The sequence below is a fragment of the Python bivittatus genome, unplaced genomic scaffold (genome assembly GCF_059951505.1).
Source record: "Python bivittatus isolate LINGU-HERP-01145 unplaced genomic scaffold, Pbiv_v1 ctg000480_np1212, whole genome shotgun sequence".
NCBI lineage: Eukaryota > Metazoa > Chordata > Lepidosauria > Squamata > Pythonidae > Python > Python bivittatus.
This window is the reverse complement of record NW_028277075.1, coordinates 90,308,912-90,332,115: the sequence shown is the minus strand read 5'-3', so window position 1 is coordinate 90,332,115 and position 23,204 is coordinate 90,308,912. Positions and strand designations below refer to the sequence as shown.

At 36.3% G+C, this 23,204-nt stretch overlaps 1 protein-coding gene across 1 annotated transcript in view; it reads right to left on the bottom strand.

Annotated features, from left to right (window-relative positions):
• THSD7B (thrombospondin type 1 domain containing 7B) overlaps positions 1-21,688 on the bottom strand; it is a 307,764-nt gene extending 286,076 nt beyond the window's left edge. The window contains exons 1-4 of the mRNA XM_088145129.1: positions 21,628-21,688; positions 17,573-18,410; positions 13,424-13,678; positions 8,784-8,950 (exon numbers count right to left, since the gene is read on the bottom strand). Coding sequence (XP_088001255.1) covers positions 8,784-8,950; positions 13,424-13,678; positions 17,573-18,410; positions 21,628-21,688 — 1,321 coding nt within the window. The remainder of the gene's footprint in view (positions 1-8,783; positions 8,951-13,423; positions 13,679-17,572; positions 18,411-21,627) is intronic.
• Between the last annotated feature and the right edge of the window lie 1,516 nt (positions 21,689-23,204).

Sequence of the window (23,204 nt, the reverse complement as noted above, 5' to 3'; positions counted from 1 at the left end):
TTTAAGGTAGGTAAAATATCAACCTACTATAAAATAATGAGTGATTCTATAACCATGTGCAATATGCTGTAGATCAACATCACTTAATCTAACATATTTAAGATGTACTTTAAGTATGCAAGTTCATCAGTAAGTGGTGAATTGCATTATTATGTCCTTTTAAACTATTATAAATTAGCAGGAATCCAAGGGATCTGTAGTTACAATACAGAATAATGGCCCTAAAATAATAAGAATAAATGAGTAAACCACCTGGAAATTATGTTTAACTGGAATAATTAATCCAATATAATGAGATACAACATCTGTTAAGCCTTAATAATACACCAGCAGTTACCTTATAAGAAAATGCTAACACAAATTAACATATATTTGAAACATTGATTTTTTTTCCCCTATAATCTCATCTTTGTGAAATCAATACTGCAAGAACATTCACAGTCAAATTATCATTAAGAATACCAATCAGAGTCTGACAATGTAAAATGTGGTATCCATGTGAGTCCTATTTTTGATTTCTAGCAGTTTTCCACGGTTGCCTAATGTATCATGTTTTGAACATGAACCAATTAATGTGCAAAGAAAACTCAGCAACAGAGAAGTGACAGAATACCAGGAAGTAATAAGATTTCATCAAGGCTTGGCTTACTCAGTGCTGTCCTAAAAACAGCATTTCTAGCCATGCATGGCAAAAGGCAATATCATGCATTACTAAGCTTAATTGACTGGAGAAATATTATTAGTGCATAATAGCTGGTGTTGTGCATAATTGATATTTACCATGAGGAGAGAGTCAAGAATAACCTACCTATTATAAGCTTTTTAATGGTCTTGCTACATCATCTTTAAGGCACACTATACTGTACAGGTTGCTGCCACTGTGTGAAGACTTAATGCTATTGCTGGATATTCCTGTCTTCAGTTTCACTGCAGCAATTATCCAGGTGGTAAGTTATTCCAAAGCTTACTATCTTGCTATTAAGGAATCAATGCAGAGAGAGTGCTTTGTGCCATCATCCCATGGTGAATATAGCAGACTTACAATACACAAACCAATCAATCCTAAAGGAAATCAACCCTGACTGCTCATTGGAAGGATTGATAATGAAGTTCAAGCTCAGATACTTTGGTCACCTAATGAGAAGAGAGGACTCTTTAGAAAAGACCCTGATGCTGGGAAAGATTGAAGGCAAAAGGAGAAGGGGATGGCAGAGGATGAGATGGTTAGATAGCATCACTGAAGCAATGAGCATGAAACTGAGCAAATTCAGGGAGGCAGTGAAGGACAGGAAGGCCTGGCATGATATGGTTCATGGGGTCACGAAGAGTCAGACACGACTTAATGACTGAACAACAACAACAACAATACACAAAAGATAGATGGGGGCAAGGTAAGGTATACAAGACATCTGGTCATTCTGTAAAGAAGTTCTAATATAGGAATTAATATAATTTTAGGAAAGTCTGCAATGATCTACATAAATTCCTGCATCTACAATTAGAAATAAAAAGTCTTTATTAAGGCTCACTGTGTAACAGGAGTCAGAAATATAGTAAAGTCAAAATGTTTATTTGCTCTGAAAACATTACTATATAGAGGTTCTTTTTATACTATTTATTTATTACAATTTTTATATATCACCATTCTACAAAATGGCTTCTGGTGGTTCATATAAATACAAGAACATAAAAACAATTAATGCCACTAAAAACTTTCCATAAAACTATCTAAGATGAACTATAAATTAAAACAAAAACAAATACCTTACAGATAAAATACAAATCAACAGTAGCAACCAACCAGCACCTCTTAACATCTCAGACACCTCAACTTTTGTGTGAAGTTTAGTTTTTACTGCTTTTCCAAATACCAGCAAGTTTGGAATCATTCAGGTCTCCCGAGGGAGGCTATTCCTAATGGCACTGCCACTAAGCCCCACCCCAATCACTCCTTGGGGAACAGAGACTGTAGCATCTCTTCCCCTGCTGAGTGAACAGGATGGGAAAATTCCATTCAAAGGAGATGGTCATAGAAATACTTAGGAGTCAAACCACACAAGACTTCAGAGGTAAAAACAAATATCTTGAATTGTACCCATTCGTAACCAGTGCAGTGCCCACAAAACCAATGTCGTATGCTTATACAGGCTCTTGCCCACTCAGTCAGGCTACAGTATTCTGTATCAATGCAGTTTCCAAATAATTTTCAAAGGTAGCCCCACCTAAAATATATTGCTGAAGCCTCAGTGTGATAAAGGCATGAGTCACCTTCAATATGTATTCTTTCCACTTTCAGTAGAAGGAACAATTTTGGTTATAAGTTAGATTTTGTTTCTTTTCATGAATTTACATCTTTGTATTTCCAAATTACTAATGGAAAGCAAGCTATCTGTATACTGACAATTATAAATCCTACAGAGTTGATTATAAAACATTTATGCTTTGTTTTAAAGAAGTCAGCTGTTATACATTAATCATTCCATTACTGTATGTAGCTTTAATCTGATCCATTCTACTCTCAGAATTTTTTGGTGATGAACCTATAGATCAATAGCTGAATGACCCACTAATGTAAATTTAATATCAAGAAGTTAGAATATGTTTATTTTCTGTCTAAAGGTATGTCATATCAAGTAAATTTGGTCCCTTAGGACAGATATTTATTTTGTGTTAACCAGTTCCATTTTAGGAAAACAAAATCAATTCATTTGATCCATAGCTTCTGTAGCTTATCCTTTGATGTTCTTGTTTCCTGTCTTTGAGAAAACATAAAGCTTTTATCTACTGTATGTTTCTTTCTGTGTCCATTAAATATACCTTCAGATTCTGCTCTTTATTGAATCAATTCCACATGTTTACAGGCTGCTTCTCAATGACATAATCATATGCAGGGGCCAGAGAATCACTATTATGGATCTAACTCATTAAACCAGTCCTGCTGATATAATTGCAGCAGGTAAAACTTTATTTCCAGGCTTATGAGATCCTCATGAAAAAACATCTCTCATTCATCTTCCAATTTATGTAAAAGTCACATAGTTATTTACTGTGCTGATCATATGTAACATCCCCTGCTCTCATCAACCCTCACCAGCAGAACAATTACCATTTTATTTTGTTACTGTTTGCACTTTAAAGTAAAACAAGAGAGAGAACATGAGAAACAGAATCAGACATAAAAAAGATAAACACAAATTTCTGTACTTAAAATTAATTATAGGCTGTATATGACATTAAAGAGGGAACCAGGGTCTGAAAATATTTGTCTATTGATTTAAGGTCATATTGCAATAAATTACTCTCCTAATTAGAGAATTATTGCCACAAATAATTCCTATGTTTGGATGGTCAGAAACTAATCCTTTTTAGTGACAGACCGAAACCCGTTTTTGTATCTATCTCACTGAATTCAGTAGAGCTCATGATAATTAGAATTAAGCTACAACCATCTGTGATATGCTCAACATGCATTCTAAATCAACTTTGTAGCCTGAACCCAAATTTCAGGCACTGTATGTTTTTTTGCCCACAAACAAGAACCATGGATCTTAGAAAGGAAACAGATGGCTCCAGAAGGCCACTGTCACCCTGAAAAGGGAAAAAAGTCACAAAAAAGTTCACTGACCAAGGTCCTTTGATTAAAGGGATTGCCAGACTGACTGTCTTTTGATATTTAATATTTGATAAAATCTCTGGGTATCAGATGATAACTAAATAGTTTTCCTGCCAGTTTGGCCAAGTAACTCACTGAAGTGCCATGTGCTTACTTCAAGTAGTTGTGACAGAGATGTTTTTGTGTGTGTGAACCTCTGCAAACATATAACAACATGTATTTAAAATAGTTAAAGCTGTCTCCTTTAAGCTTGTCAAAAACAGACAGACACCATCAGGAACTCTTCCTCCATCTTCTGATATAAAATCGGACCTTTAGAACAAGATGGCAAGCTTCATCGTGCTGTAGGCAATGTGACCTATTGAGCTGTGGACCTGCTGCCAATCACTGTGGTAGGATGCACTGCCGTGAAAGAGTGCTGGAACTGGAGCTCCCAATGGCTTTTAAAAGGGGCATGAGATAAGATTTTGACTAAGCACATCCTCTTTTGGGACAGAGAAAAAAATGCAGTATGTGCCCCTTTCTTCTCAAATCTGCATGATAAATTTAAGAGTTTTTGCCTAGTATTAGCCCTTGCCTATGTAGACCAATCATACATAAGGTTTTTGACCTCTATTTAGAAAGTAAAATGACTAAAAGGAATAGCATGATTCTGGAGAATACAGATGAAGAAGAAAAATGTTGTTGTCTCAATGAAAAAAGAGGAAATACAGAGTATCTCCACTACTGGTAGGAGATATTTTATTGTATAGAAGTCCAAAATATTTCAGAAAATTCCTTTATCAATGGTACTATAAACAAAACCATATAAAATTTTATATAATTTTATCCATGTAAAACATCAGTGTCTAAAATAAGGTAAGAGCAACATTCAACACAATATGTTGTCTGCATCTGCAACTAAAATATATGTAGAATCTTCTACTCTGCTTATTTTATCTCTAAAGTACTGAAACAAATAAGCATTCAAATAAAATGGAGCTAAATCAAAGAACAGCCATTTGCACAACTAAAAAACATCCATTAAAGGGAAATTAAATTCGGATTTTAAAAACATCTTGGCTCATCTTCTTTTATCAGGATTTACTTTTATGTGTTGAATAAAAGTAAACAAGATGAATCTGCATATCTTTAAAAAGTTGCTCAAAATGCCTCAGTATTTCGGTCTTTTCCCAATGACTAAGAGAAAAACTATTTGTTTTAAACAATACATGGACCTTACTACTACTTATCAGGTAAAAGATGTTGATTAGAAATTACTAGCAAACTCTGAAAAAGAACATGTCCCAAAATGTATGTAAGCAAGATAATTTAGAGCCCTAAAAGCCCTAAATTGAGGAACGCTTAGGAAATATTTTAAAATCACTTTTTTTTAATGGAAAAAAGATTTCAGAGCTACAATTTTGAGTTCTAAAAGAAACCAATAATGTTGATGATGATAGTACTAATCAAACACCTTTATTAAGAAAAGACATAAAATTGATCTTGTAATAGTTTAATCCCCACGGGACTTAATGAAAATATTAAATATTTGACTCTTGAAGATCATACTTTTTCTTCTATCCTTCTCTTATTTTTCTGAAGTATTCACAAGAATTTGTTATTTATTCTTTTCCCAAGCTTATTATTCTATCCAGCCAGGTATATTGAGTTTGTTTCTATTAAGAATAGAACTGCAGTTTTTCATCAGCAAAATCCACAATCTCATTGTTAGTATTAGGGACTTCTAATTGATACATTTTAGGTGGCAAGCACAGGTAAGATAAACAGAATTTTAAAAGCATCTTTCCTGATCAATCCTTCTAGTTCTGACCATTCTGAATGACCATGGGCTAAGTGACCTAGAGAAGGAAAGTACCATATTACTTTCCATCATCCTTTCTTTCTTCATTATGATTGGCAAAACCCAATTTCTTGGTAACCCCTCCTCTCACAGACCAAAGCCTGTGGGACATGCAAAGAATAAGCAAAGAATGCAGTATACTTCCTTCTGGGTCAAGAACATTGGTAACCTTGCATGTGGCTTATTGTCAAGCAGAATCACAAATGTACTAACTTTTAACACTCCAATATAATGACTTGATAGTCACTGGACTCTATATATCCATTTATAGATTGCAATTAAGTAATAAGTAAGGTTGATAAGTCACTCCTCCTATGTCACAATTTGCTTGGTTTTTTTAGTACATTTTTGGCTCTTATGGAGGTGGTGAAAACCTCAAAATATGAGAAAGCAGAGAGTTTCATTCTATGCTTCCCCTTAACACTAAACAACTTTATCCTCATAAGCCATTCATGGCCATGTCTCCGTCTCCTATGTGCTTTCTGCTTTTCTTAATCGCTGTATTATTCAGTCTGGAGGGATTACTGCAGGCGAAGATCAGTCTGTAGCCCAGCCCCTTCTTTGCCATGTCTTAAGGCAAAATGTAAGGTTATGTAAACTATAACATCTAAATAAGAAAAGGAATGAACTAGTATAATCTCTAAATACACAGGAGTACATTACATGAGTTATATGAAAAAAGAAAAAGAAGGGTAAGAGGAAAGAAGGAGTGTGCAGGAATGTTTGTTCCTAGTGATCCAATGTATTCTGGTTTATTGGATTGCCATTTTTATTCCTGAGCCAAGCATGTATTATTCCATAAGCCAGACAGCAGTCCAACTGCAGGCATCCATGCTATGGGCATATGGGGTTGGGTCCCTGCAAAAGTTGCTCTGGGATTTCTCCCTGCATCTTGAGGTCAAGCCCCAGTTGTGCATACTACTAATGTCCAGAGCTGGATTCCTGCAAGATCACACCAAATCCCTGCCTGACAACAGTCCCCTGGATAAGTGTCTGCCAAGAAGAGCAGAAGGAAGTTCTGCCAGGGTCCATGTCTTAAGTGGACAAATCCCTTTCAAATTTCTAGTGACCCTCAAATTTGGTCATGGCCCTCCTTCCACAAGTTTGAAAAACCCACAGAATGGAAACCCCTGCATTATATTATATGACCACTTGAGCAAAACCTTTCTTAGGACTAAACATAAGATGAAAAAAAAAATGAACAGATTGTCAAATTCTGTGAGATGCATAACAAACAGAACGCTGGGAAAAGTCAAAGGTAGCACAGAAATAAGGCAAGATATTTCAACCAAAAGGACTGTATTTAGAATCATTTCAAAACAGGGATTTCAATTGGAATCAGATAGTTTGTGCTACAGTTGGTGCTGTAGGGATCAGTTTTTACCTAGGATTCTGAGATAATGGCTGATTTTTTTTTTTTTTGAAAAATAAAGTTTGGATGCTACTCAGCTTTGTCTTTAAACTAAATAAAATGTACCCATTCTGTGTCAGATAGAGAACAAAGTAAAGTATATTCTGAGAGCTTCTATATATCAGTCCTGTAACCACTGAGCACCACAGACAGTTCTTAAAGCTAATGCACTGTATACAGTCTACACTCTGCACACTGAGGTCCATGACTTCAATTCCTAGTAGAGGATTTGAACCCCACAGAATAACATCTGGCCACCAATGTCTAATAAATCCCACACAGGATGGAACCAGTCATGTAGTGCCTCCTGGTGGTCAGTGTAACTGAAAACACCACATAGTTTATGTACTGTGTAATAATAAGAGGTGGGAACAAGTAAAACCCTATGCATGGGGGCATGACATAATGTAAAATCTGTATCTCTCTGCTCTGAATGCTTCAGGGAAGGTAGACTCTATAACATTCTGAGAGCTTCTAAAGAGAGAGATTGAAGTGCTTTTATTGTAATATACTAAAACAGCAGTTTTAACTGGTCTTTGATGGTTATTATGGGAAACATTCCTCCTTCAATTTTAAAGCAGCATAAAACTTGGGAAAATCTTTTCCCCACAGCAGTTGACTAAACCAATTAACCACGATTTTCATAATTAATTCTAAGAACTGACTTCTATAAGTTGGCTGTATTGCAATGCTTTTATATTTTTGATTAGACAATATCAAAGCTCTGCTTTTATGGCTTGGATCAAGTCAGTCCCCTTAAGTTTTTTTGATGGTTCCATATCTGTTCAGCAAAACCCTGACACAAGGGCACCCATCCAGAGAAAAGAAAGCAGAAGATAATACATAGCAGAATCGCTAATGAACAGAGTCATTATCTTGCCTCACTTCATAAAAATTCTTCCTGCAAATGCAGTATATGAGATTAGCAGGAGGCAAAGGTGTTCTTTGTGGTGGGTGAGATGGAAGGAAAGGTGCACAAGCCCCCTCCTAAAATAGACAGAATCGATATTCAGCAGCAGCAAATAGTGGGTGCAGGCTGAATGGGAAGGCAAATAACCTCTCTTAAAGACAGACTTGCTTTTTCTTTGTAAACAAGCCAGTCCTGGGTTTTCAGTGCAGTATTATTACCACCGTTTCTGCAACTAAATTGTATTTGGCAGAAAGAATGGGTATAGTTAAAACAAAACAAAACCTAGGCAAAGATGAATTATTTATCTGTAATGACTTCTGAATCCAGAAAACAAGTCAGTTTCAGAAACTAAAACAAATACACCAAAGCCTTATCTGACAATTGCACATTCAGATAATACATCCACTCTTCCAATATAATTTTTTTTTAAAATTTCAAACTGTCCTCTTAAGTTCATGGTAGGAGAATCTTTTAATATTATCTTTATAAATGACCTAAGCCTCACAAGTACATACATCACTCTTACATATATACAGGGACGATCTTATGTGGTGGTCTGCATTTTCCACTGAAATGAATGGGAAAGATAGTTGACACATTACATTCCACGCATAGAAAGAGAGGAAAAGATCTTTTTCTGGATCCCTTAAATCTACCAGCAGGTATATGTGGTGTGTTTGTGCATGGTGTGCATACATGTGTACTACATAAAATGAATCTAATTTCATTTACTTGCTATGGGAACTCAGAATCGTACTTTTCTCATTTTGCTGCAGTACAAGCACATTCTTCCTTTCCGTTTTTATTTCATGCCAATTTGGTTATTTATAAGAATGCAGACTGCCTTGCACAGATGCAAAGCACTGCTTCATTTCATCTAGTACAGTCACATAGACTGGGAATAGTGAGCCTTTCCCCCCAGATCACCTAGATATAAAAATGGGATTTTCTGTAAACCCCACCACCACCTCTTCCACCATAGGAGACATAAATAATTTCTATGTACCTTCCTTTGACTTGTGCATTTCCTCCACTATCGTCTGGGCACAGTAGACCTCGCGAATCTGTATCCCACCTCCACAGAGCGCTGCACGTTTATCAAGTCGAGGGTCCTGCCGTTCTAACAGGAGAGAAACGTCACATTCCTTCCATTCAGAGGTTTTCCATGAATATCTTGTAGAGAATAAGGAATATAAAACATTTATGTAAAGTCCAGTTCACTTATAAAGAGATCTGTTCAACAGTTTCACAAATGACCAGGATTGTGAGACGAGGTGCTATTCTTGGAGCATAAATTCCATCTTATTTGGAGGAACTTGCTTCAGACCCCATTCTCTTGGAAATGTTCTGAACTCCTCAGTATTTCCCATTGAAAGGAAACCAAAAGGGGAGAAAAAAGCCATGAGGGCAAAATATTCTTGTAAATATTAGTAAAAAATGGTTCAATCAAAAATAAAAAAGCCTACAGATTTTTTTTTTTTGAATGACAGAGAAAAACAAGGACTATATTCACATCGAAAGGGTTAGACACTGCATGTGTTTTGTTTCAAACTTGTCTTATCCATAGTGCACCATTTCAAGTGGTATTATCTTTCATTTGGTGTGTTTCATTTTATGAAAGATGTCACAGATCCAACTGGCCCCTGGCGACTGCCTTCTGTGGCCATTTCATTCATCCTGGGCTGCTGGACTGGTGAAAGGTTGGAGTTTTTCTTTCTTTTTTTCTATCTTGACTGTTAAGATTTTTTATCTTCACTGTAAAACTGTGGATCTTTCTTTTCTTTTATTTTTTCCCCCACCAGCTGAATTTGGCAAAGAGTTCCACCAAGTGACAAGAAAAATAATATACAGTGGTGTATGGGCAGGTGTACTAGATGGGAAGATTGCAAGCACAAAGAGGTCATGCCAAAGGTCTTCAATGAAAACCACATGGTCTCAATGATTTACCTACAGAAAAGACTACAGTTGTAGAACACTAGGCTTTTCCCCTCTCTCTATCACTATGCTTTGTACTGAACTGTATTATTTCTTTTAGACTTTGTGTTCTTTAACCTGATGTACATAAAGAGGGTACAGTAAGCCACTGAGAGTCAGTTTTAATTGGAGCAGCATATAAACCCTGAAAATAAACAGTTGTTAATTTCACCCAGGTAAAAGGGGTGGGGGTTGAGGAGAGAAATAACCAGCATTTCACCCTTTCACTACTGAAGTTGTAACAGCAACAGCAATAACAGAACCACCCTTTTATGGCAGGTAGCCCAGCAGAAAAAATGCCTGTTGAAGATGGGGGGGTGGGGGATGAACATAGCTGCAAGAGCACACACCATCCAACTGGAATGAAGGCATATTTGTGTAAGAGAAAATGAAGCATATGGTAGACTGTCCTGATTCCACCAGTGGAGGGGGGAAGCACTATTTTTGATGAAGAGCAAGAAGTGGTGGTCACTTTCCCAGCAACTTAGACACAAGCTGAGGATGATGTCATCTATTCCCACCTCCCAAAATGGTAAGTAGCCCAGCAGGAAGTATAGATCAGCCCACAATCTACTTTAAAATTGAGCTATCAGATTTGAATTTTAAAATTCCACAGGACGTTTTGCTATCACATCATGGTCATCTGGATTTTGACTGCCCATACTGGTAGTCCTTGCTTACCAACTGCCTCTTTATTGATCATTTGATGTTATGACAGTGTAAATAAAATAGCTTGTGACCAATTCTTGCATTTACGAACATTGCAGCATCCTGCAGTCACGTGATTGCCATTCGTGTGCTTCGCAACTGTTTTGCAACAAGCAGAGTTAATAAAGAAGTATTAACAGAGTTAATACAGAAGGTCCCATGATGTTTCACTTAACAGCCACAGGGCTTCGCTTAATGACCAAAGGGGAAGTGAGGTTGTAAGCCCATCACAGTCACATGCTTTTCTACTTAGGGACCGCAGTGCTTAGCAACGGAGTTTCTAGCACCAATTGTGGTCAGTAAGTGAGGACTAGCTGTAATTGGTAACCCTATTTTACAGAAAATCCTTCACCTGCAATCATTTTGATAGTAAATATCCCAATACAAAAAATGGGAAAAACAACTTTACGGCACTATGGGCTGGCCATATGGGTTTATATGCTGCTCCAATTAAAACTGACTCTCAGTGGCTTACTGTACCCTCTTTATCATATCAGACCCAACATTAAACCCAAGATTTAATATTCATCAGAATAATTTTGTTAGTTTGCTAAATGCTCCTCTTATTCACATGTATTGGAACAGTAGGGTAATTGGTAGGTTTTGAAAAATATCAAAAAGTTGGCTTGGGAATGTACTATAAACATTCACATCATAATTTGGTGCTTGTTTTTTCCAAGGTAAGTTCATCAAATAAGATGAACTGGCTTGAATTCGATAATTATGCATGTTTTGCCTTTTTCCAGGAAATTCAAATCTTATCCAAATGTGTCTAGAACTGTGTACGTATGTTTATGTGGGTCAATGTATGTGGAGAGAGAGAGGGAGGGAGGGAGGGAGTGGCCTATCAGCCTTCCAAACTCTAATTATTCACTGAAAAGCCAAAAGGTTTAAGTGTATACTATGAGGTTTTGCTTTTTTTTACCCAAAGAAAGGAAAATTACAGTGACATTTGCCTTTATTTTCTCTACAGTTTTACAAGCAAAGAGAAGATGCTCTTAGCTCTCAGAAACACTTCTTGTGTTTTTTCCTCTCATTTTGTTCTCACAATGCACCTACTGGCACCTCTTTAAATCAAACATATCTTTTCCTGGCATCACACAGAACTGCTGATAGGTGTGAAGTGAGTGGCCCCATGTATTCTGAGGGAGCTTTTCCTCTTCAAATCTGGATCCCTGCACAGTCATATTCAATAGCTTTTATTTTACTGCTTTTAAAGGACTGAAAATACTGATTTTCAGCTGATACTGAGCACAGTGTAGCAGGATTCTTACAACTGGATTTACAAAAATTGTTACCTTAGAAGATACCTTTGGCATGCTCTCACTTCAATGATAGCATTTTCAAACAGCAGTAGCTGTGATCTAGTAGCCTGACTCCTTGCTCTGTTGGCACACAACCGTCTAACTCATAATCTCTTTTTGACTTTTATATACTTCTGATTTCTAACTTACTAAAAGCAGAATATCAGTTCTGAAGAATTCAGTAATTCAACAGAAAGTCGAGGTCAAAACCCACAATAGGGATAAAGTTTAATAAATTTGAAACCTCATTGTTTTTAGATAATTATATGCGTGATAGTTATGTTACACATCTAGTTATATGCCTAACTATTATGTACTAAACATCTAGATATGTGTTTTTTCATGTTTTGCTTTGGTTCTAATATTAAACTTCCCTTCCCTTCTTATTGATAATAACCATGATGATAGAATATGCAAAAACCTTACATTATGGATGTTCTAAAAATTCTCACAGCAACGAAACAGCAATGAAAAGGCATGGACTGAATTCTTGATCTTTCGTTCCCCTCAATATCTCCCCCAATACTGTACATGTGAACACAGCTTTCAAAATACTGAGGAAGATCTATCTCTGAAAAGAAAGTTGTTCTTATGTTAATGACACATTTATTTTATTCATAAGACTGGCATGCTATTTTAGGGTGGAAGGGTGGGGACAACAACTTCTGAAGGCCTTTCCTACATGTCTTAGCAGCAGGTTCTTAACAGGTTAGGCAATGTCTCAAATACTCAATGCTTAAGCCATTGAGGGTTTAACAATTCGTGCCAATAGTTTAAATTATGCTCGGAAAGCAATAATGCAGATTTTTCAGTATGAGTATTCTGTGAACCTAACACTTTGCATGGGTTAGCAACCTAGTTGCTACCTCTTGTACCAACTTCTGCATACACTTCATGTACAGCATTTTGAATAGTCTGAATGGAATGTGACAATCCATTTGACTCAGGAGCAGTCACAGTTGTCACATTAGCAGTAATGGTGCAACTGCACTCCTCTCTATAATTGCCACCTGTGAATCTAGTGAAATCTGAAAATCAAAGAGCATCCCAGACTGCTCTTTCAGAGGAAGCACAAACCATCAAGAACAAGCTGAACTTCATTTCCAAAACCAGGCATCCTCCTGATTAGTTTGTTTGCTCTCATTTACCCCATTATCAAACTCAGATAATGCTCAAGGGAATGTTGACACAAAGGCACTTATAATATTTTTCTGCCTGAGTGTGTTGGGATACAGAACGTCAGCCCCACTAGTTGGATCAGACCAGCAATTCAACTCCACAGGAAGGCTAAAACTACTTTTATATCAACTGGCTATTATAACAGAATCTTGCAAGTCTGATTGTGATATACATCTTCCTTCTTATACTTCAGTTGAATTAGTTTGTCTGAGCCTAAGGCTGTTCTAGACTTAAAACATGTTCCTGCATATCTCCTTCAAGGTCATCTTCCTTAGTCTCTACACTGAAGAACATAAAAAGCATCCTGAGTTACATGCAGGACGAGGGTTCAGATATATGCGTCATATTCATAGAAATGTACACTGACTCACTCTTTTGCTCTGCATTAGACCAACATGCAGGACCACAGTAGCATAAAACCACCAGATGCACCTGAAGATCAACTCTTGTGGAGTAAGAGAAATAGAACAGTATGGGATACCTTGGGCAAGGATGGAGGTGTTTTCCTCCACCACCAGTATTGCAGGCCTCTCTTTCTTCAGTTTCAGGACATTCTCTACCAGCTCCAATAGCTACGTGCTTTATAATCCTTGTTCTGCTGCGGAATCCTGGTGAGAGATCCCCTGAGTAACAAGTCTTTGAACAGGAGCTCCAGGAAGACCAGTCAGATGTTTCACAGTCTTTAGGCATAATACAGGAGCGAAAAGTCAAAGGGATGGTTTCTTGCATACAAAGGCTGTGATAAGAAAGCATTTTGTTAAGAACAAATCCTGAAGAGTTATTAATGAAGAGCAAAAACACTACAAGGACTCCATAATAATTAGATCTTCAAGTTACATTTTATCAATCCTTAATTTGTTATCTCTTGCCAAGCAATAGAAGAGATTAACGAAACAAGAGAGACATTGCAGGAGTAAGACTGTACATATGGTTAAACTAAAGGACTACTTAAAATAATATAAGAACATGCAACATTGAAAAGATTCCAATATTTCTATTATATTGATTTAAGGTACCTGCCTGGAAAGTTGAAATAATGTGTAGGCCATGCAAATGCCATATAGAAAATGAGGCCTCACCTAATAAGTTTATTCTTTAAATAATTAAGATCAGGGTGTAAATTTTTTGAAATGAGAGATAAGCTCAATAGCCCCTTTCTGTATAATGTCTCATGATGCTACAATTTTGTAACAGGATCACAGCATTTAATTACATATAATATGAGGTTAATTACACTAAATGTAGCATAAAATTGCAAAGGTACTAAAGGGTTGTTTCTGCTTTGTAAACTGGAAATGAATTTAATTGATATTTGCTATGTGAAAATGTGAAAACAGATCTTTCAATTTTTTTATATTATTATTATTATTATTATTATTATTATTATTATTATTATTATTATTATTCGGAGATGGGCAATGCAACAGGGACACTCACCAAAGCAATCGCTCCTATTCATATCCCCGCAAATAGCAGTATGACAAACGGAGCAGATACTCTTTGCTTTTCTTATTGCTGTGAGTGCCATCATCACTGCTTTCTTCCATTCTTTTGCTTCAAGGCCCAGTAAGTTCATCTCAGACAAGGGAAGGAAGCAGTGATGGGTGCTCCCATTGCCTTGAAAGAGCATTTTCACCTGCTGGAAATGAGATTGGGAATATATGTCTCAGGACCCTCAATGGAGAAATTACTTTTGATAACAAATAATTTCCACCACTCCAAAAAGCAGAGTGAAAATAGTGAAATGCTGTACTCCACACTGATACATCACAGAGAAGAAAAAGTAAATTCTCTCTTCCTCCAACCTCCTTATTAGACAGCTGTATCATTCAGGATCAGAGACAGGCAAGTGCCAGCTAAACTAGCCTCAAGGTTTGAAAGTGAATGCTACAGAACAACTGTAATTATAGTGCTAGATTATTGGTATTCCAGTCTAGATGAGCAAGGATCCACTCACAGTCCCGGACTCATCACCCCTGCATGCTAGCAAACGATATTGTGCTGAGGTGCAAAGGATTTCGATGTCACTGATTTCATCCCTTTGCTCCAGCCTGATTCTTTTTTCAAAATATATGGATGAGAGACAGATTACTGAATGAAACATCTGACTGCCATTATCCAATCAGGTATCTACAAAGGTGCATGCCTAAACTGATTCAGCAACATTAGTTTAGGGAAGAAGAATCTGTCTAACCTATGTAAAACCTGATCTAGAAGAGGAAACCATTCAAATCTGCACCAAAATGAATTCATGCATGCATGAATGAATGGATACCTTTGTCAGGTGTCTTTTTCTCTTGAAATATACCTTTTCCCTACCAGTCAACAAAGCCAGAAGCATTGTCTAATGTTTCTAACGCATGTGCTTATGAAGATGCATTTTAATAGTTTCCTCATGAGCCATATTGCAAGATAATCTGGTGTATACAGGAGTTAAGTACAGAGACTCCTGTACAATTACAATACTGCAGAATAATTTAAACAAGATTGGAAGCTGGCTATATCTTTAACGCTATGTAAGACAAGAACCACAAGAACTGCAGTGACAGTTTGCATTAGCTCTTTATGTAACCCAAAACCAATATGCCTTTTGCCTAAACAACAAAAAAGATACACACACACACACACACACACACATTGTAATAAACAAAAGGTCACAAATACACTAAGAAGTACATTTCTACTTCAGTGGTCCTACAAATATTTCAGCAACATTAATGAAATCCTTCTATCCCCTTCCTTTTTTTTTTTTCTTCTAACAAGATTTGGGAATTACAGGTCATATGAAGGTAACCAAAAGGCTCTGAGAAAGCCACAATATCTCACATTATTTCAGCCACCATCATCTGTTATATTTTATACCTAACCTAATGCTACATATCAGTGTTATTTTACTTATCATTCCCTGATACTTGCTGCTAAAATATCATTTGTCCTCAAATTATTATTTCCATGTATTTATTACATTTACATCACATGAATTATTAAAAAAATAGCCCAGAAAAAGTTGACAGAAAGAAATGTCAAAGCTTATCAGAGAGACATGACAAAGCTCCCATTGCATAAAAAGCTAAGTTTAAATATGGTGATATACACTCTGCTGATGGAATTATTATCTTTCCTGTGCTTGGCAAAAAAAATTGTAGTGAAAAAGATTAATCTTACTAACTACTCAACAACTATAGAACTTTTTTTTTTTTAAGTATGAACCAACCTTTTTCAGCTCTAAAATGCAAAATTCTGCTTGAATTGGAATTTGATGATTCAGTATAAATAAATATTGGGTTTACGATGAGGTAGTTACAGCAAACAATTAAACTCTCAGGTATCAGACATATTTATCAAGTAGTTTCTCTGTAACATGATTTGCAACATTATATTGGCATGAATTTGATTCACCCTAAATTGCCAGATTAGCAGAGACCATACCACACCAAAAATAAATTCTTTTTGTTATCTTAGTAATTTACAACTGCTTCTCCTGCGATGGCCTAAGCAAGATTCATTTCTATAAAGATTCATCTATATATATGGACCACTTCAATCTTCAACATTCCCATTAATTTCCAGTACTAATATGTGTAAGAGTAGCCCTGCTGGATCAGACCAAGGTCCATCTCTATACAACATTTTTTCTCTCTCAGTGGCCATCCAGATTCCTTTGGCGTGATCACAAGAAACTATGGAGATGTCATCATTGCCCACCATTGTTCCACTACCACTGATATTTGGAGGAACGCTGCCCCAGAAAGAATGAATGTTCAAGACCGGTTAAGTTTGACAGACCTGTTCTCCCTGAATTGCTGTTTAAAGTTGTCCAAATTAGCAACCATCCCCATGTCTCTTAGGAATAAGTGTTTCCTTTTATGTGTTTCAAATCCCCTTCCAAACAACTTTACTTGCCCCAATGTTTTGAAAGAGATAAATAAATGATCCATTTCCAATTTTTCTGTGCCATGTATGATTTATGCATCTAGTCCTGTCTCTGTTGCCTTTTCTCCAAGCTAAAGAGTCCCAGACAAGAAAGGCTGTTACATAAGTGTAATAAAATGTATTTGACGTGTTCTGCTCTTATGAATCACCATCAGACATGACAGTCATAAATGGGTGAGAATTACTTCCTCCACACATCTGTGTCTCTTTTGATAATCAGGAGTTGAGTAACTTGCAAATATCCAAAAAAGCCTTTGTAATTGCTGTAGGCTATGAATGCTATCTGCTCCCTTTAGCAGAAAAAATGTGTTGAAAATCTGCCAAAAAAGGAGAAGCACTTAAATGGTACTATCTCTCTAAACTATGTAATCCTGACTACCCTATTGTTAAATAAGAATAAATATAAAATGTTACTGGAAATGGCAAAATATACACACGATAGACAAAAGTAGACAGAATTGGAGAAATGTAACACTGAAAAGGATCTTGAACATTATGTAGCCCAGCTCTCTGCTGAATGCCAGATGCTGCTACAGCAATCTTGACAGGTGGTTGTTCAGCCTCTACTCACATAATTGCCAGCAGATGGTCCACCACCTCCCATGGTAGGCTGCTCCATTAGCAAACAGCTCTTACCATTAGGAAATGTAACTGCCTTTCAAGAAAAGATTTGTCATGAATAAAGAGGACAACTTACCTCAATATAGCATTTTTCCCATCATTTCTTGTACACCTCACCTGCCTTGTCTGATAACCAATTTCTATATCCCAAGACCTGGAACTGTAGTGGGACCTGAATTTGTGAGAATTTTGCAAATTCTCAACCATTTCAAGCTTAAAAGTGCTTCGTTCCATTGAATCTGAGCTGAAGTCCAGAATAGTTCTCCCAACCATGTTAATCTCTTTAAGATGAGGCAGCCGGCATTTACTCCAAGGTCCAACTTTAAGACTGTAGGAGTATTCCTCTTCCTCATGAGGACAAGACATTGAAACATCACAGACCCTGGACTCAGTGAGATTTGGACACTTGGTTCCACCATAGAGTGGAGGAGCAATAATAAAACGGGTTCTATGTTGTAAACTCTTTCCACAATGTTTGCTACATTCAGACCAGGAAGAAAATTCTGATACTACACAATCTCGTGGGCAAGGTATTAGACAGGCTTGTTCCATAGGTGGCTGAGGAGTAAAATAACCACAAATCTCATTTGCAACCACTGTTCTATTCAACTTTTGTATACATTGTACAGTTCTGTGCTGTAATCCATGCTGTGCAGTTACACACTCTGAAGTCCTTGGTTTGACTTCACCATGGGCAAAAGGGACTAGAACACATACGTTCCATTCTGAAACTTCCCACTCAAAGAGTTCAAGATGCCAATCACATATCTTAAAACAGCTCCTCTGGCATTCAGGTCTTTCACTTTGTTCACAATTTGAATGATGGGTTGTCCAGCCTTCTGAGTGTACACACCAAACTACTCGGCTCTGAATACCACCTGAACCACAATCACCAATGCATCGTCCCCAGTGACCTAAAATAGATAAAGAATAAGAGATCTTTAGGATGTTATTAAAGTTGCATCTATTTTCATCGTGAAAAAAACAGAAAAGTAGAACATACAGTGTAGCAACAAAACAGAGTACAGTGCTACAAGAACTTGGGTTGTTCAGTCCAGTAGAACTAGCTGGGCTCATTTCTATCATGCCTGCAACTTCCCTAGTAAGAACTTCCAGAACTAGAAGGTGGGTAACACCTCAAAGAAAGATGAAAAAAAAGGACTTATTTCTTATTTCAGAAGCCAAGAAAAGTTATACACAAACATTTTTATACTAATCATGTGATCCCCTTGAACAATGTTTTGCACATACCAGAAAAAGGGTAAATAGTGGTAAGCAAAAGAAAAAAAGGGGAGAAGGGCTAACTAAATCTAATTTATATCAAACCAGTCATAACTTTCTAGATTTTCTTTCTCCTCAACCCTTTCACTCTTCCTTCACATGGTTGTTTTGGGATTCAATCCTTGTTCATTCTCTCTATATGACAAAACCACTTAAACATACTTCTTTTGTACGTATCACTCGTTTTGTATTCAATCCAAATTTATTCCATTCCAAAGCCCTCCAATCACTGCCACCATATATTGGAGGGAGGGAATGACGATGTACACCACCCTGAATCATGTCCCTGGTAGGGCAGTTATGTAAATTGATTAAAGAATTTAAAATAAATAGATAGCCGATCCTAAATGACAGAAGCTACATGCTACTTCAGTGCCTTTCTTGTCAATTGTAAGGATGATTGCTGAACTTGCTATCATTAGTTTGGACTTCTTTAGTCCAATAATAATGTCTCTTGTTACCTTAATATGAATTTAAGGATACTGTGCAATACTTTGCACAATCTGATAAGTCTTCTTTTTTAGTCCCATTTTTTTCACCATGCTCCTTGACTTTCATTACTAGAGCTTATAGATCATTTGCATTTTCCATAGTTGAGGTTATTGAGTTTCTTCCTCCAATTTTAAAACCACATTCATTTTCTTCCAATCTGGCCTCCCTCGATATATATTCAGCATATGAATAAGGAAAAAGTATACAGCCTTGTATCACTCCTTTGCTGTCTTGGAGCCAGTCTATTTCACCATGTGCTGTATGACTGTGGTTTCCTGTTCTGCGTATAAATTTCACATGAGAATAATATGACATTCTAGGGTTCCCATTTTCCAAAGGACATTCCATTGCTTGACATGGTCAGCACAACTGAAGGCCTTTGAATCACCAATGAACCACATATTCTGGTATTTGGCTTTCTCTATTTTCCAGGGTACATTAACAATGATGTCTCTTGTTACCTTAATATGAATTTAAGGATGCTATGCAATACTTTGCATAAGGTGATAAGTCGTCTTTTTTTTGTTATTGGTATAGATTGACCTCTTCCAAGCTGTTGGCCACTGAATCATTCTCTAGATTTGCTGTCATAGTTTAATTAGAACCTTTTCTTCTTCTTCTGTTGCTTGATGTATGCCGTTATTAGATGTTCCATTATTCCTGTAGCCTTCCAATTTGGTAATGACTGAGTACTGATCTAATTTTGTCTAAGGGTCATGTAAAAAGGAGTATCTTCTAAGGTACTTCAGAAGTTGGCAACCCTACTGAACAGAATTTCTGTACACTCCTTCCATCTCGGCTTGATCTGGTTTGAATCAATTATTATCTGTCCATTGGCATCTTTTAGCAAACCAATTCAAGGCTGGAAACTCCTTCTGAGTTTGGAGATCTTTGGGAAGTTTTTTCTTGTTTTTCCATATCTGTTTCCCTCTTTTTCAATGTATTAAGAGATATAGTTGTAAATAGTACTCTTGTATCTTCTAACAGCTCTCACCACATTCTGCAACCAATTCTGTAATTACTAAAAAAAATACCATAATTCAAACCTGCTCACTATTATACCCATTCTCTGAATCAATAAACATACAATAAGCTTTCTTTCTCATACTCATACATTTATAAAATATGTTAAACACAAAAATCTGATCTACATACCACCTGCCCAGCATAAAAATCACACTTCCAAATTTTGCTGTCACCTCTTAAACTCTTTCCCTTCCCAGCTACACTAATCCCCCTTTGATTTTGCATTCATTTTTATTGTCTTTCCTCTTGTATAAAGGAACAATAATTATAGTCATCGGTAATAGATGCAGTCTTCAAACATATTTTACAAAAATCATACACCCTCTCCATAACAAAGCACATCCATATTTTAACATCTCTCAAGTTAACATAGTCTGCATCTTCAGTCTTACAATTCTGCATAATTTTCACAGCACTTATGACTTTTTTTCACCTTTTTTTTCTTGGAGACTTATAGGATTCATTCACTATCATTCCAATACAAATCTCTAAAATAATCCTCCCAGCATTCCCTTTCTTCAGTTTCAACCCAAGTCATTTCATCACTTTGTTTCAGCCAAAACATATTTTTAAGTTTTTCATCAAAATCACTATGTATTTTCACTGCCTCTTTTAATCTTAATAGTTCCTCGCCCTCTTTGACTGCATGCTTAGCTACTATCTTTTTCTCTATATATACGTTTAGTAAGAACTCTCATCTTCATTTTTTGCAACAATTATTCTCTTACGTGCATTTTTTCTTATACACACCCTCTTTCACCTCATAATCCCTCCAAGCATCCTTTTTCATATTTCCCATTAGGATACCTGAACAAACTTATCTAATGTAATTATTTTCACTGTCTCCCAAGCAGTTTTCCATGCATTCTGTTGGGAAATTAATCTATCCTTTAATACTTTTCATACAGGACTCATATTTTCTCTTCCTGTAGTCTATGTTCAGTCTAGTTTTGCCCATTTTTTTTTCTTTTCTTCTAAGTTCATTTTCCCCCAAGAAAATACTCTTGACCTTCCAGAAAATGGCCTGACCCACATTCAGAATCTCTCAGGTCTAAAGCCGGCAAGATAGAAACCAATGATTTGTAGACCAAATGGAACAGTTATATAAACATGGTACAGATGTCTCAATTATTCTGTCACCAAGCAGAATAACTTTTTCCCAAATTACATTCATTCAGAATATTGTACAACTTCTCATCCCTGTTTTTTTTAATCATTCAAAGAAGCATAACGTGCAGCTGTCACCAACCTCTGAATTCATACTTGCACATACTTTTATTTTTACTTTCTTTCTTACATGATTTGCCATTTTGTTTATAATTAAACTTATACCTTCAGTTTCTTGCATATATTCATCAACTCCACTGCATAAGATCCGATTATTGTCATTCATACCTATGAAGGGCATTATTTTGATACACAATTTTATATTATATATATACACAATTTTATTTTTTATATATATATATATATATATATATATATATATATATATATGCTTCACATAATGAACAACCAAACCTGTAACAGTGCACTCTATTTTATTTCTAAAGGGTTAACTTGCTTTTGTTTTGTAAAGAGCACTGGTTTCTTCCCCCCCCCTCTTATCTCTTTGCTGAATGCCCGATTGTCTTCGAATAAGCAATTAGCCGAGTACAAGCTCAATGTTGTACCAAGCTTTTTGCAACAGTTGTGAGGCCCTACATTCCAGAAAAAGATAAGAAGAATCTGGTATGCCATTCCCTTGGTAACCAGAAGAAAAAGTTACATTTAAGTTTACCTTCCTAAGAACCACCTTTCACTTGCTCAGACCGTCCCAAAAATCCCTTGTATGGGTATGAGGGGATGTACTATCTGATTACAGATTTAAATGTCTATAAAGCCTCTGATGTTTGTTTTGTGAGAGGTGATTCCATCAACATCTTTTGTTAATGTGTTGATTGGGGTCACCCAGCTGTGTCTTGATCAAAATACATCTGCTATTCATCAGAAGTCTCATCTCAAGTCTTCTTATTGGCATTTTATTGAAACTTGGGAAATAAAAGTGCCATACACCTATTATGTCATTCACCTTTCTTTTAGGTTCACAGGCAACCTATTTTTTTCATTTCATTTGTTAATTATGTCCTTTTCCATAGTCCTCTTAAATTCAAATGAGCTTCAGTTCACATAACTTCCTTAAGTAATAGTCATATCAAGCTTACAAACACACAACCAGCATACCAAAGCTAAAAGTAAATCAAACAGATATTGCATAAAAATTGTATTATAGCATATCATAAAAGTGAAACATTTAAAAGTTGTTTTTGTCATAGTTTTCTTCTTTTTCATTTTTTAAAAATTAAATATCTATGTGACTTAACACTATGTTTGGCTAATTTGTTTCCCCAAATTGGTAGAAAGTTATGGTCCTACTGTTGGTAATAAGTTCCTGAATTATGGGAGCAAACAATCTTGGGAAAGTCTAGAAAGCAATTTTTATTTTTATTTTTTTTACAAAAAGCATTAAATATGAAGCACACATATCCCTTGATTGTGAATTGCCCATCTTAGTTTAAGAGACTCAAAAGCAGACATAGAAATACTGCAAACTCCATGAATTATTGGTTCTGGCTTTGTCTGCCATTGGCTTCAACCCTGTTTGATTCTGCCATATCCCCACAGCTTCTTTTCCATGTTTCCTTCCCATCCCAGAGCTTGCAGGAAATCATGCCTCCCTAAATCTTGCTGCTTCTACAGCACACCCTTACCACACATCCAACCTGAATATTTTCCATTATCTGCCTTCATCCAGGGAGTAGTTACTCAGTGTATTTGTGGGCTTTGCACTCTCTGGCTCAGCTGGTTCACCATTCCACCACTTGTGGCAGCCAAATTAAGACTTTGTGTTGTTTTTTAAATATTTCTTA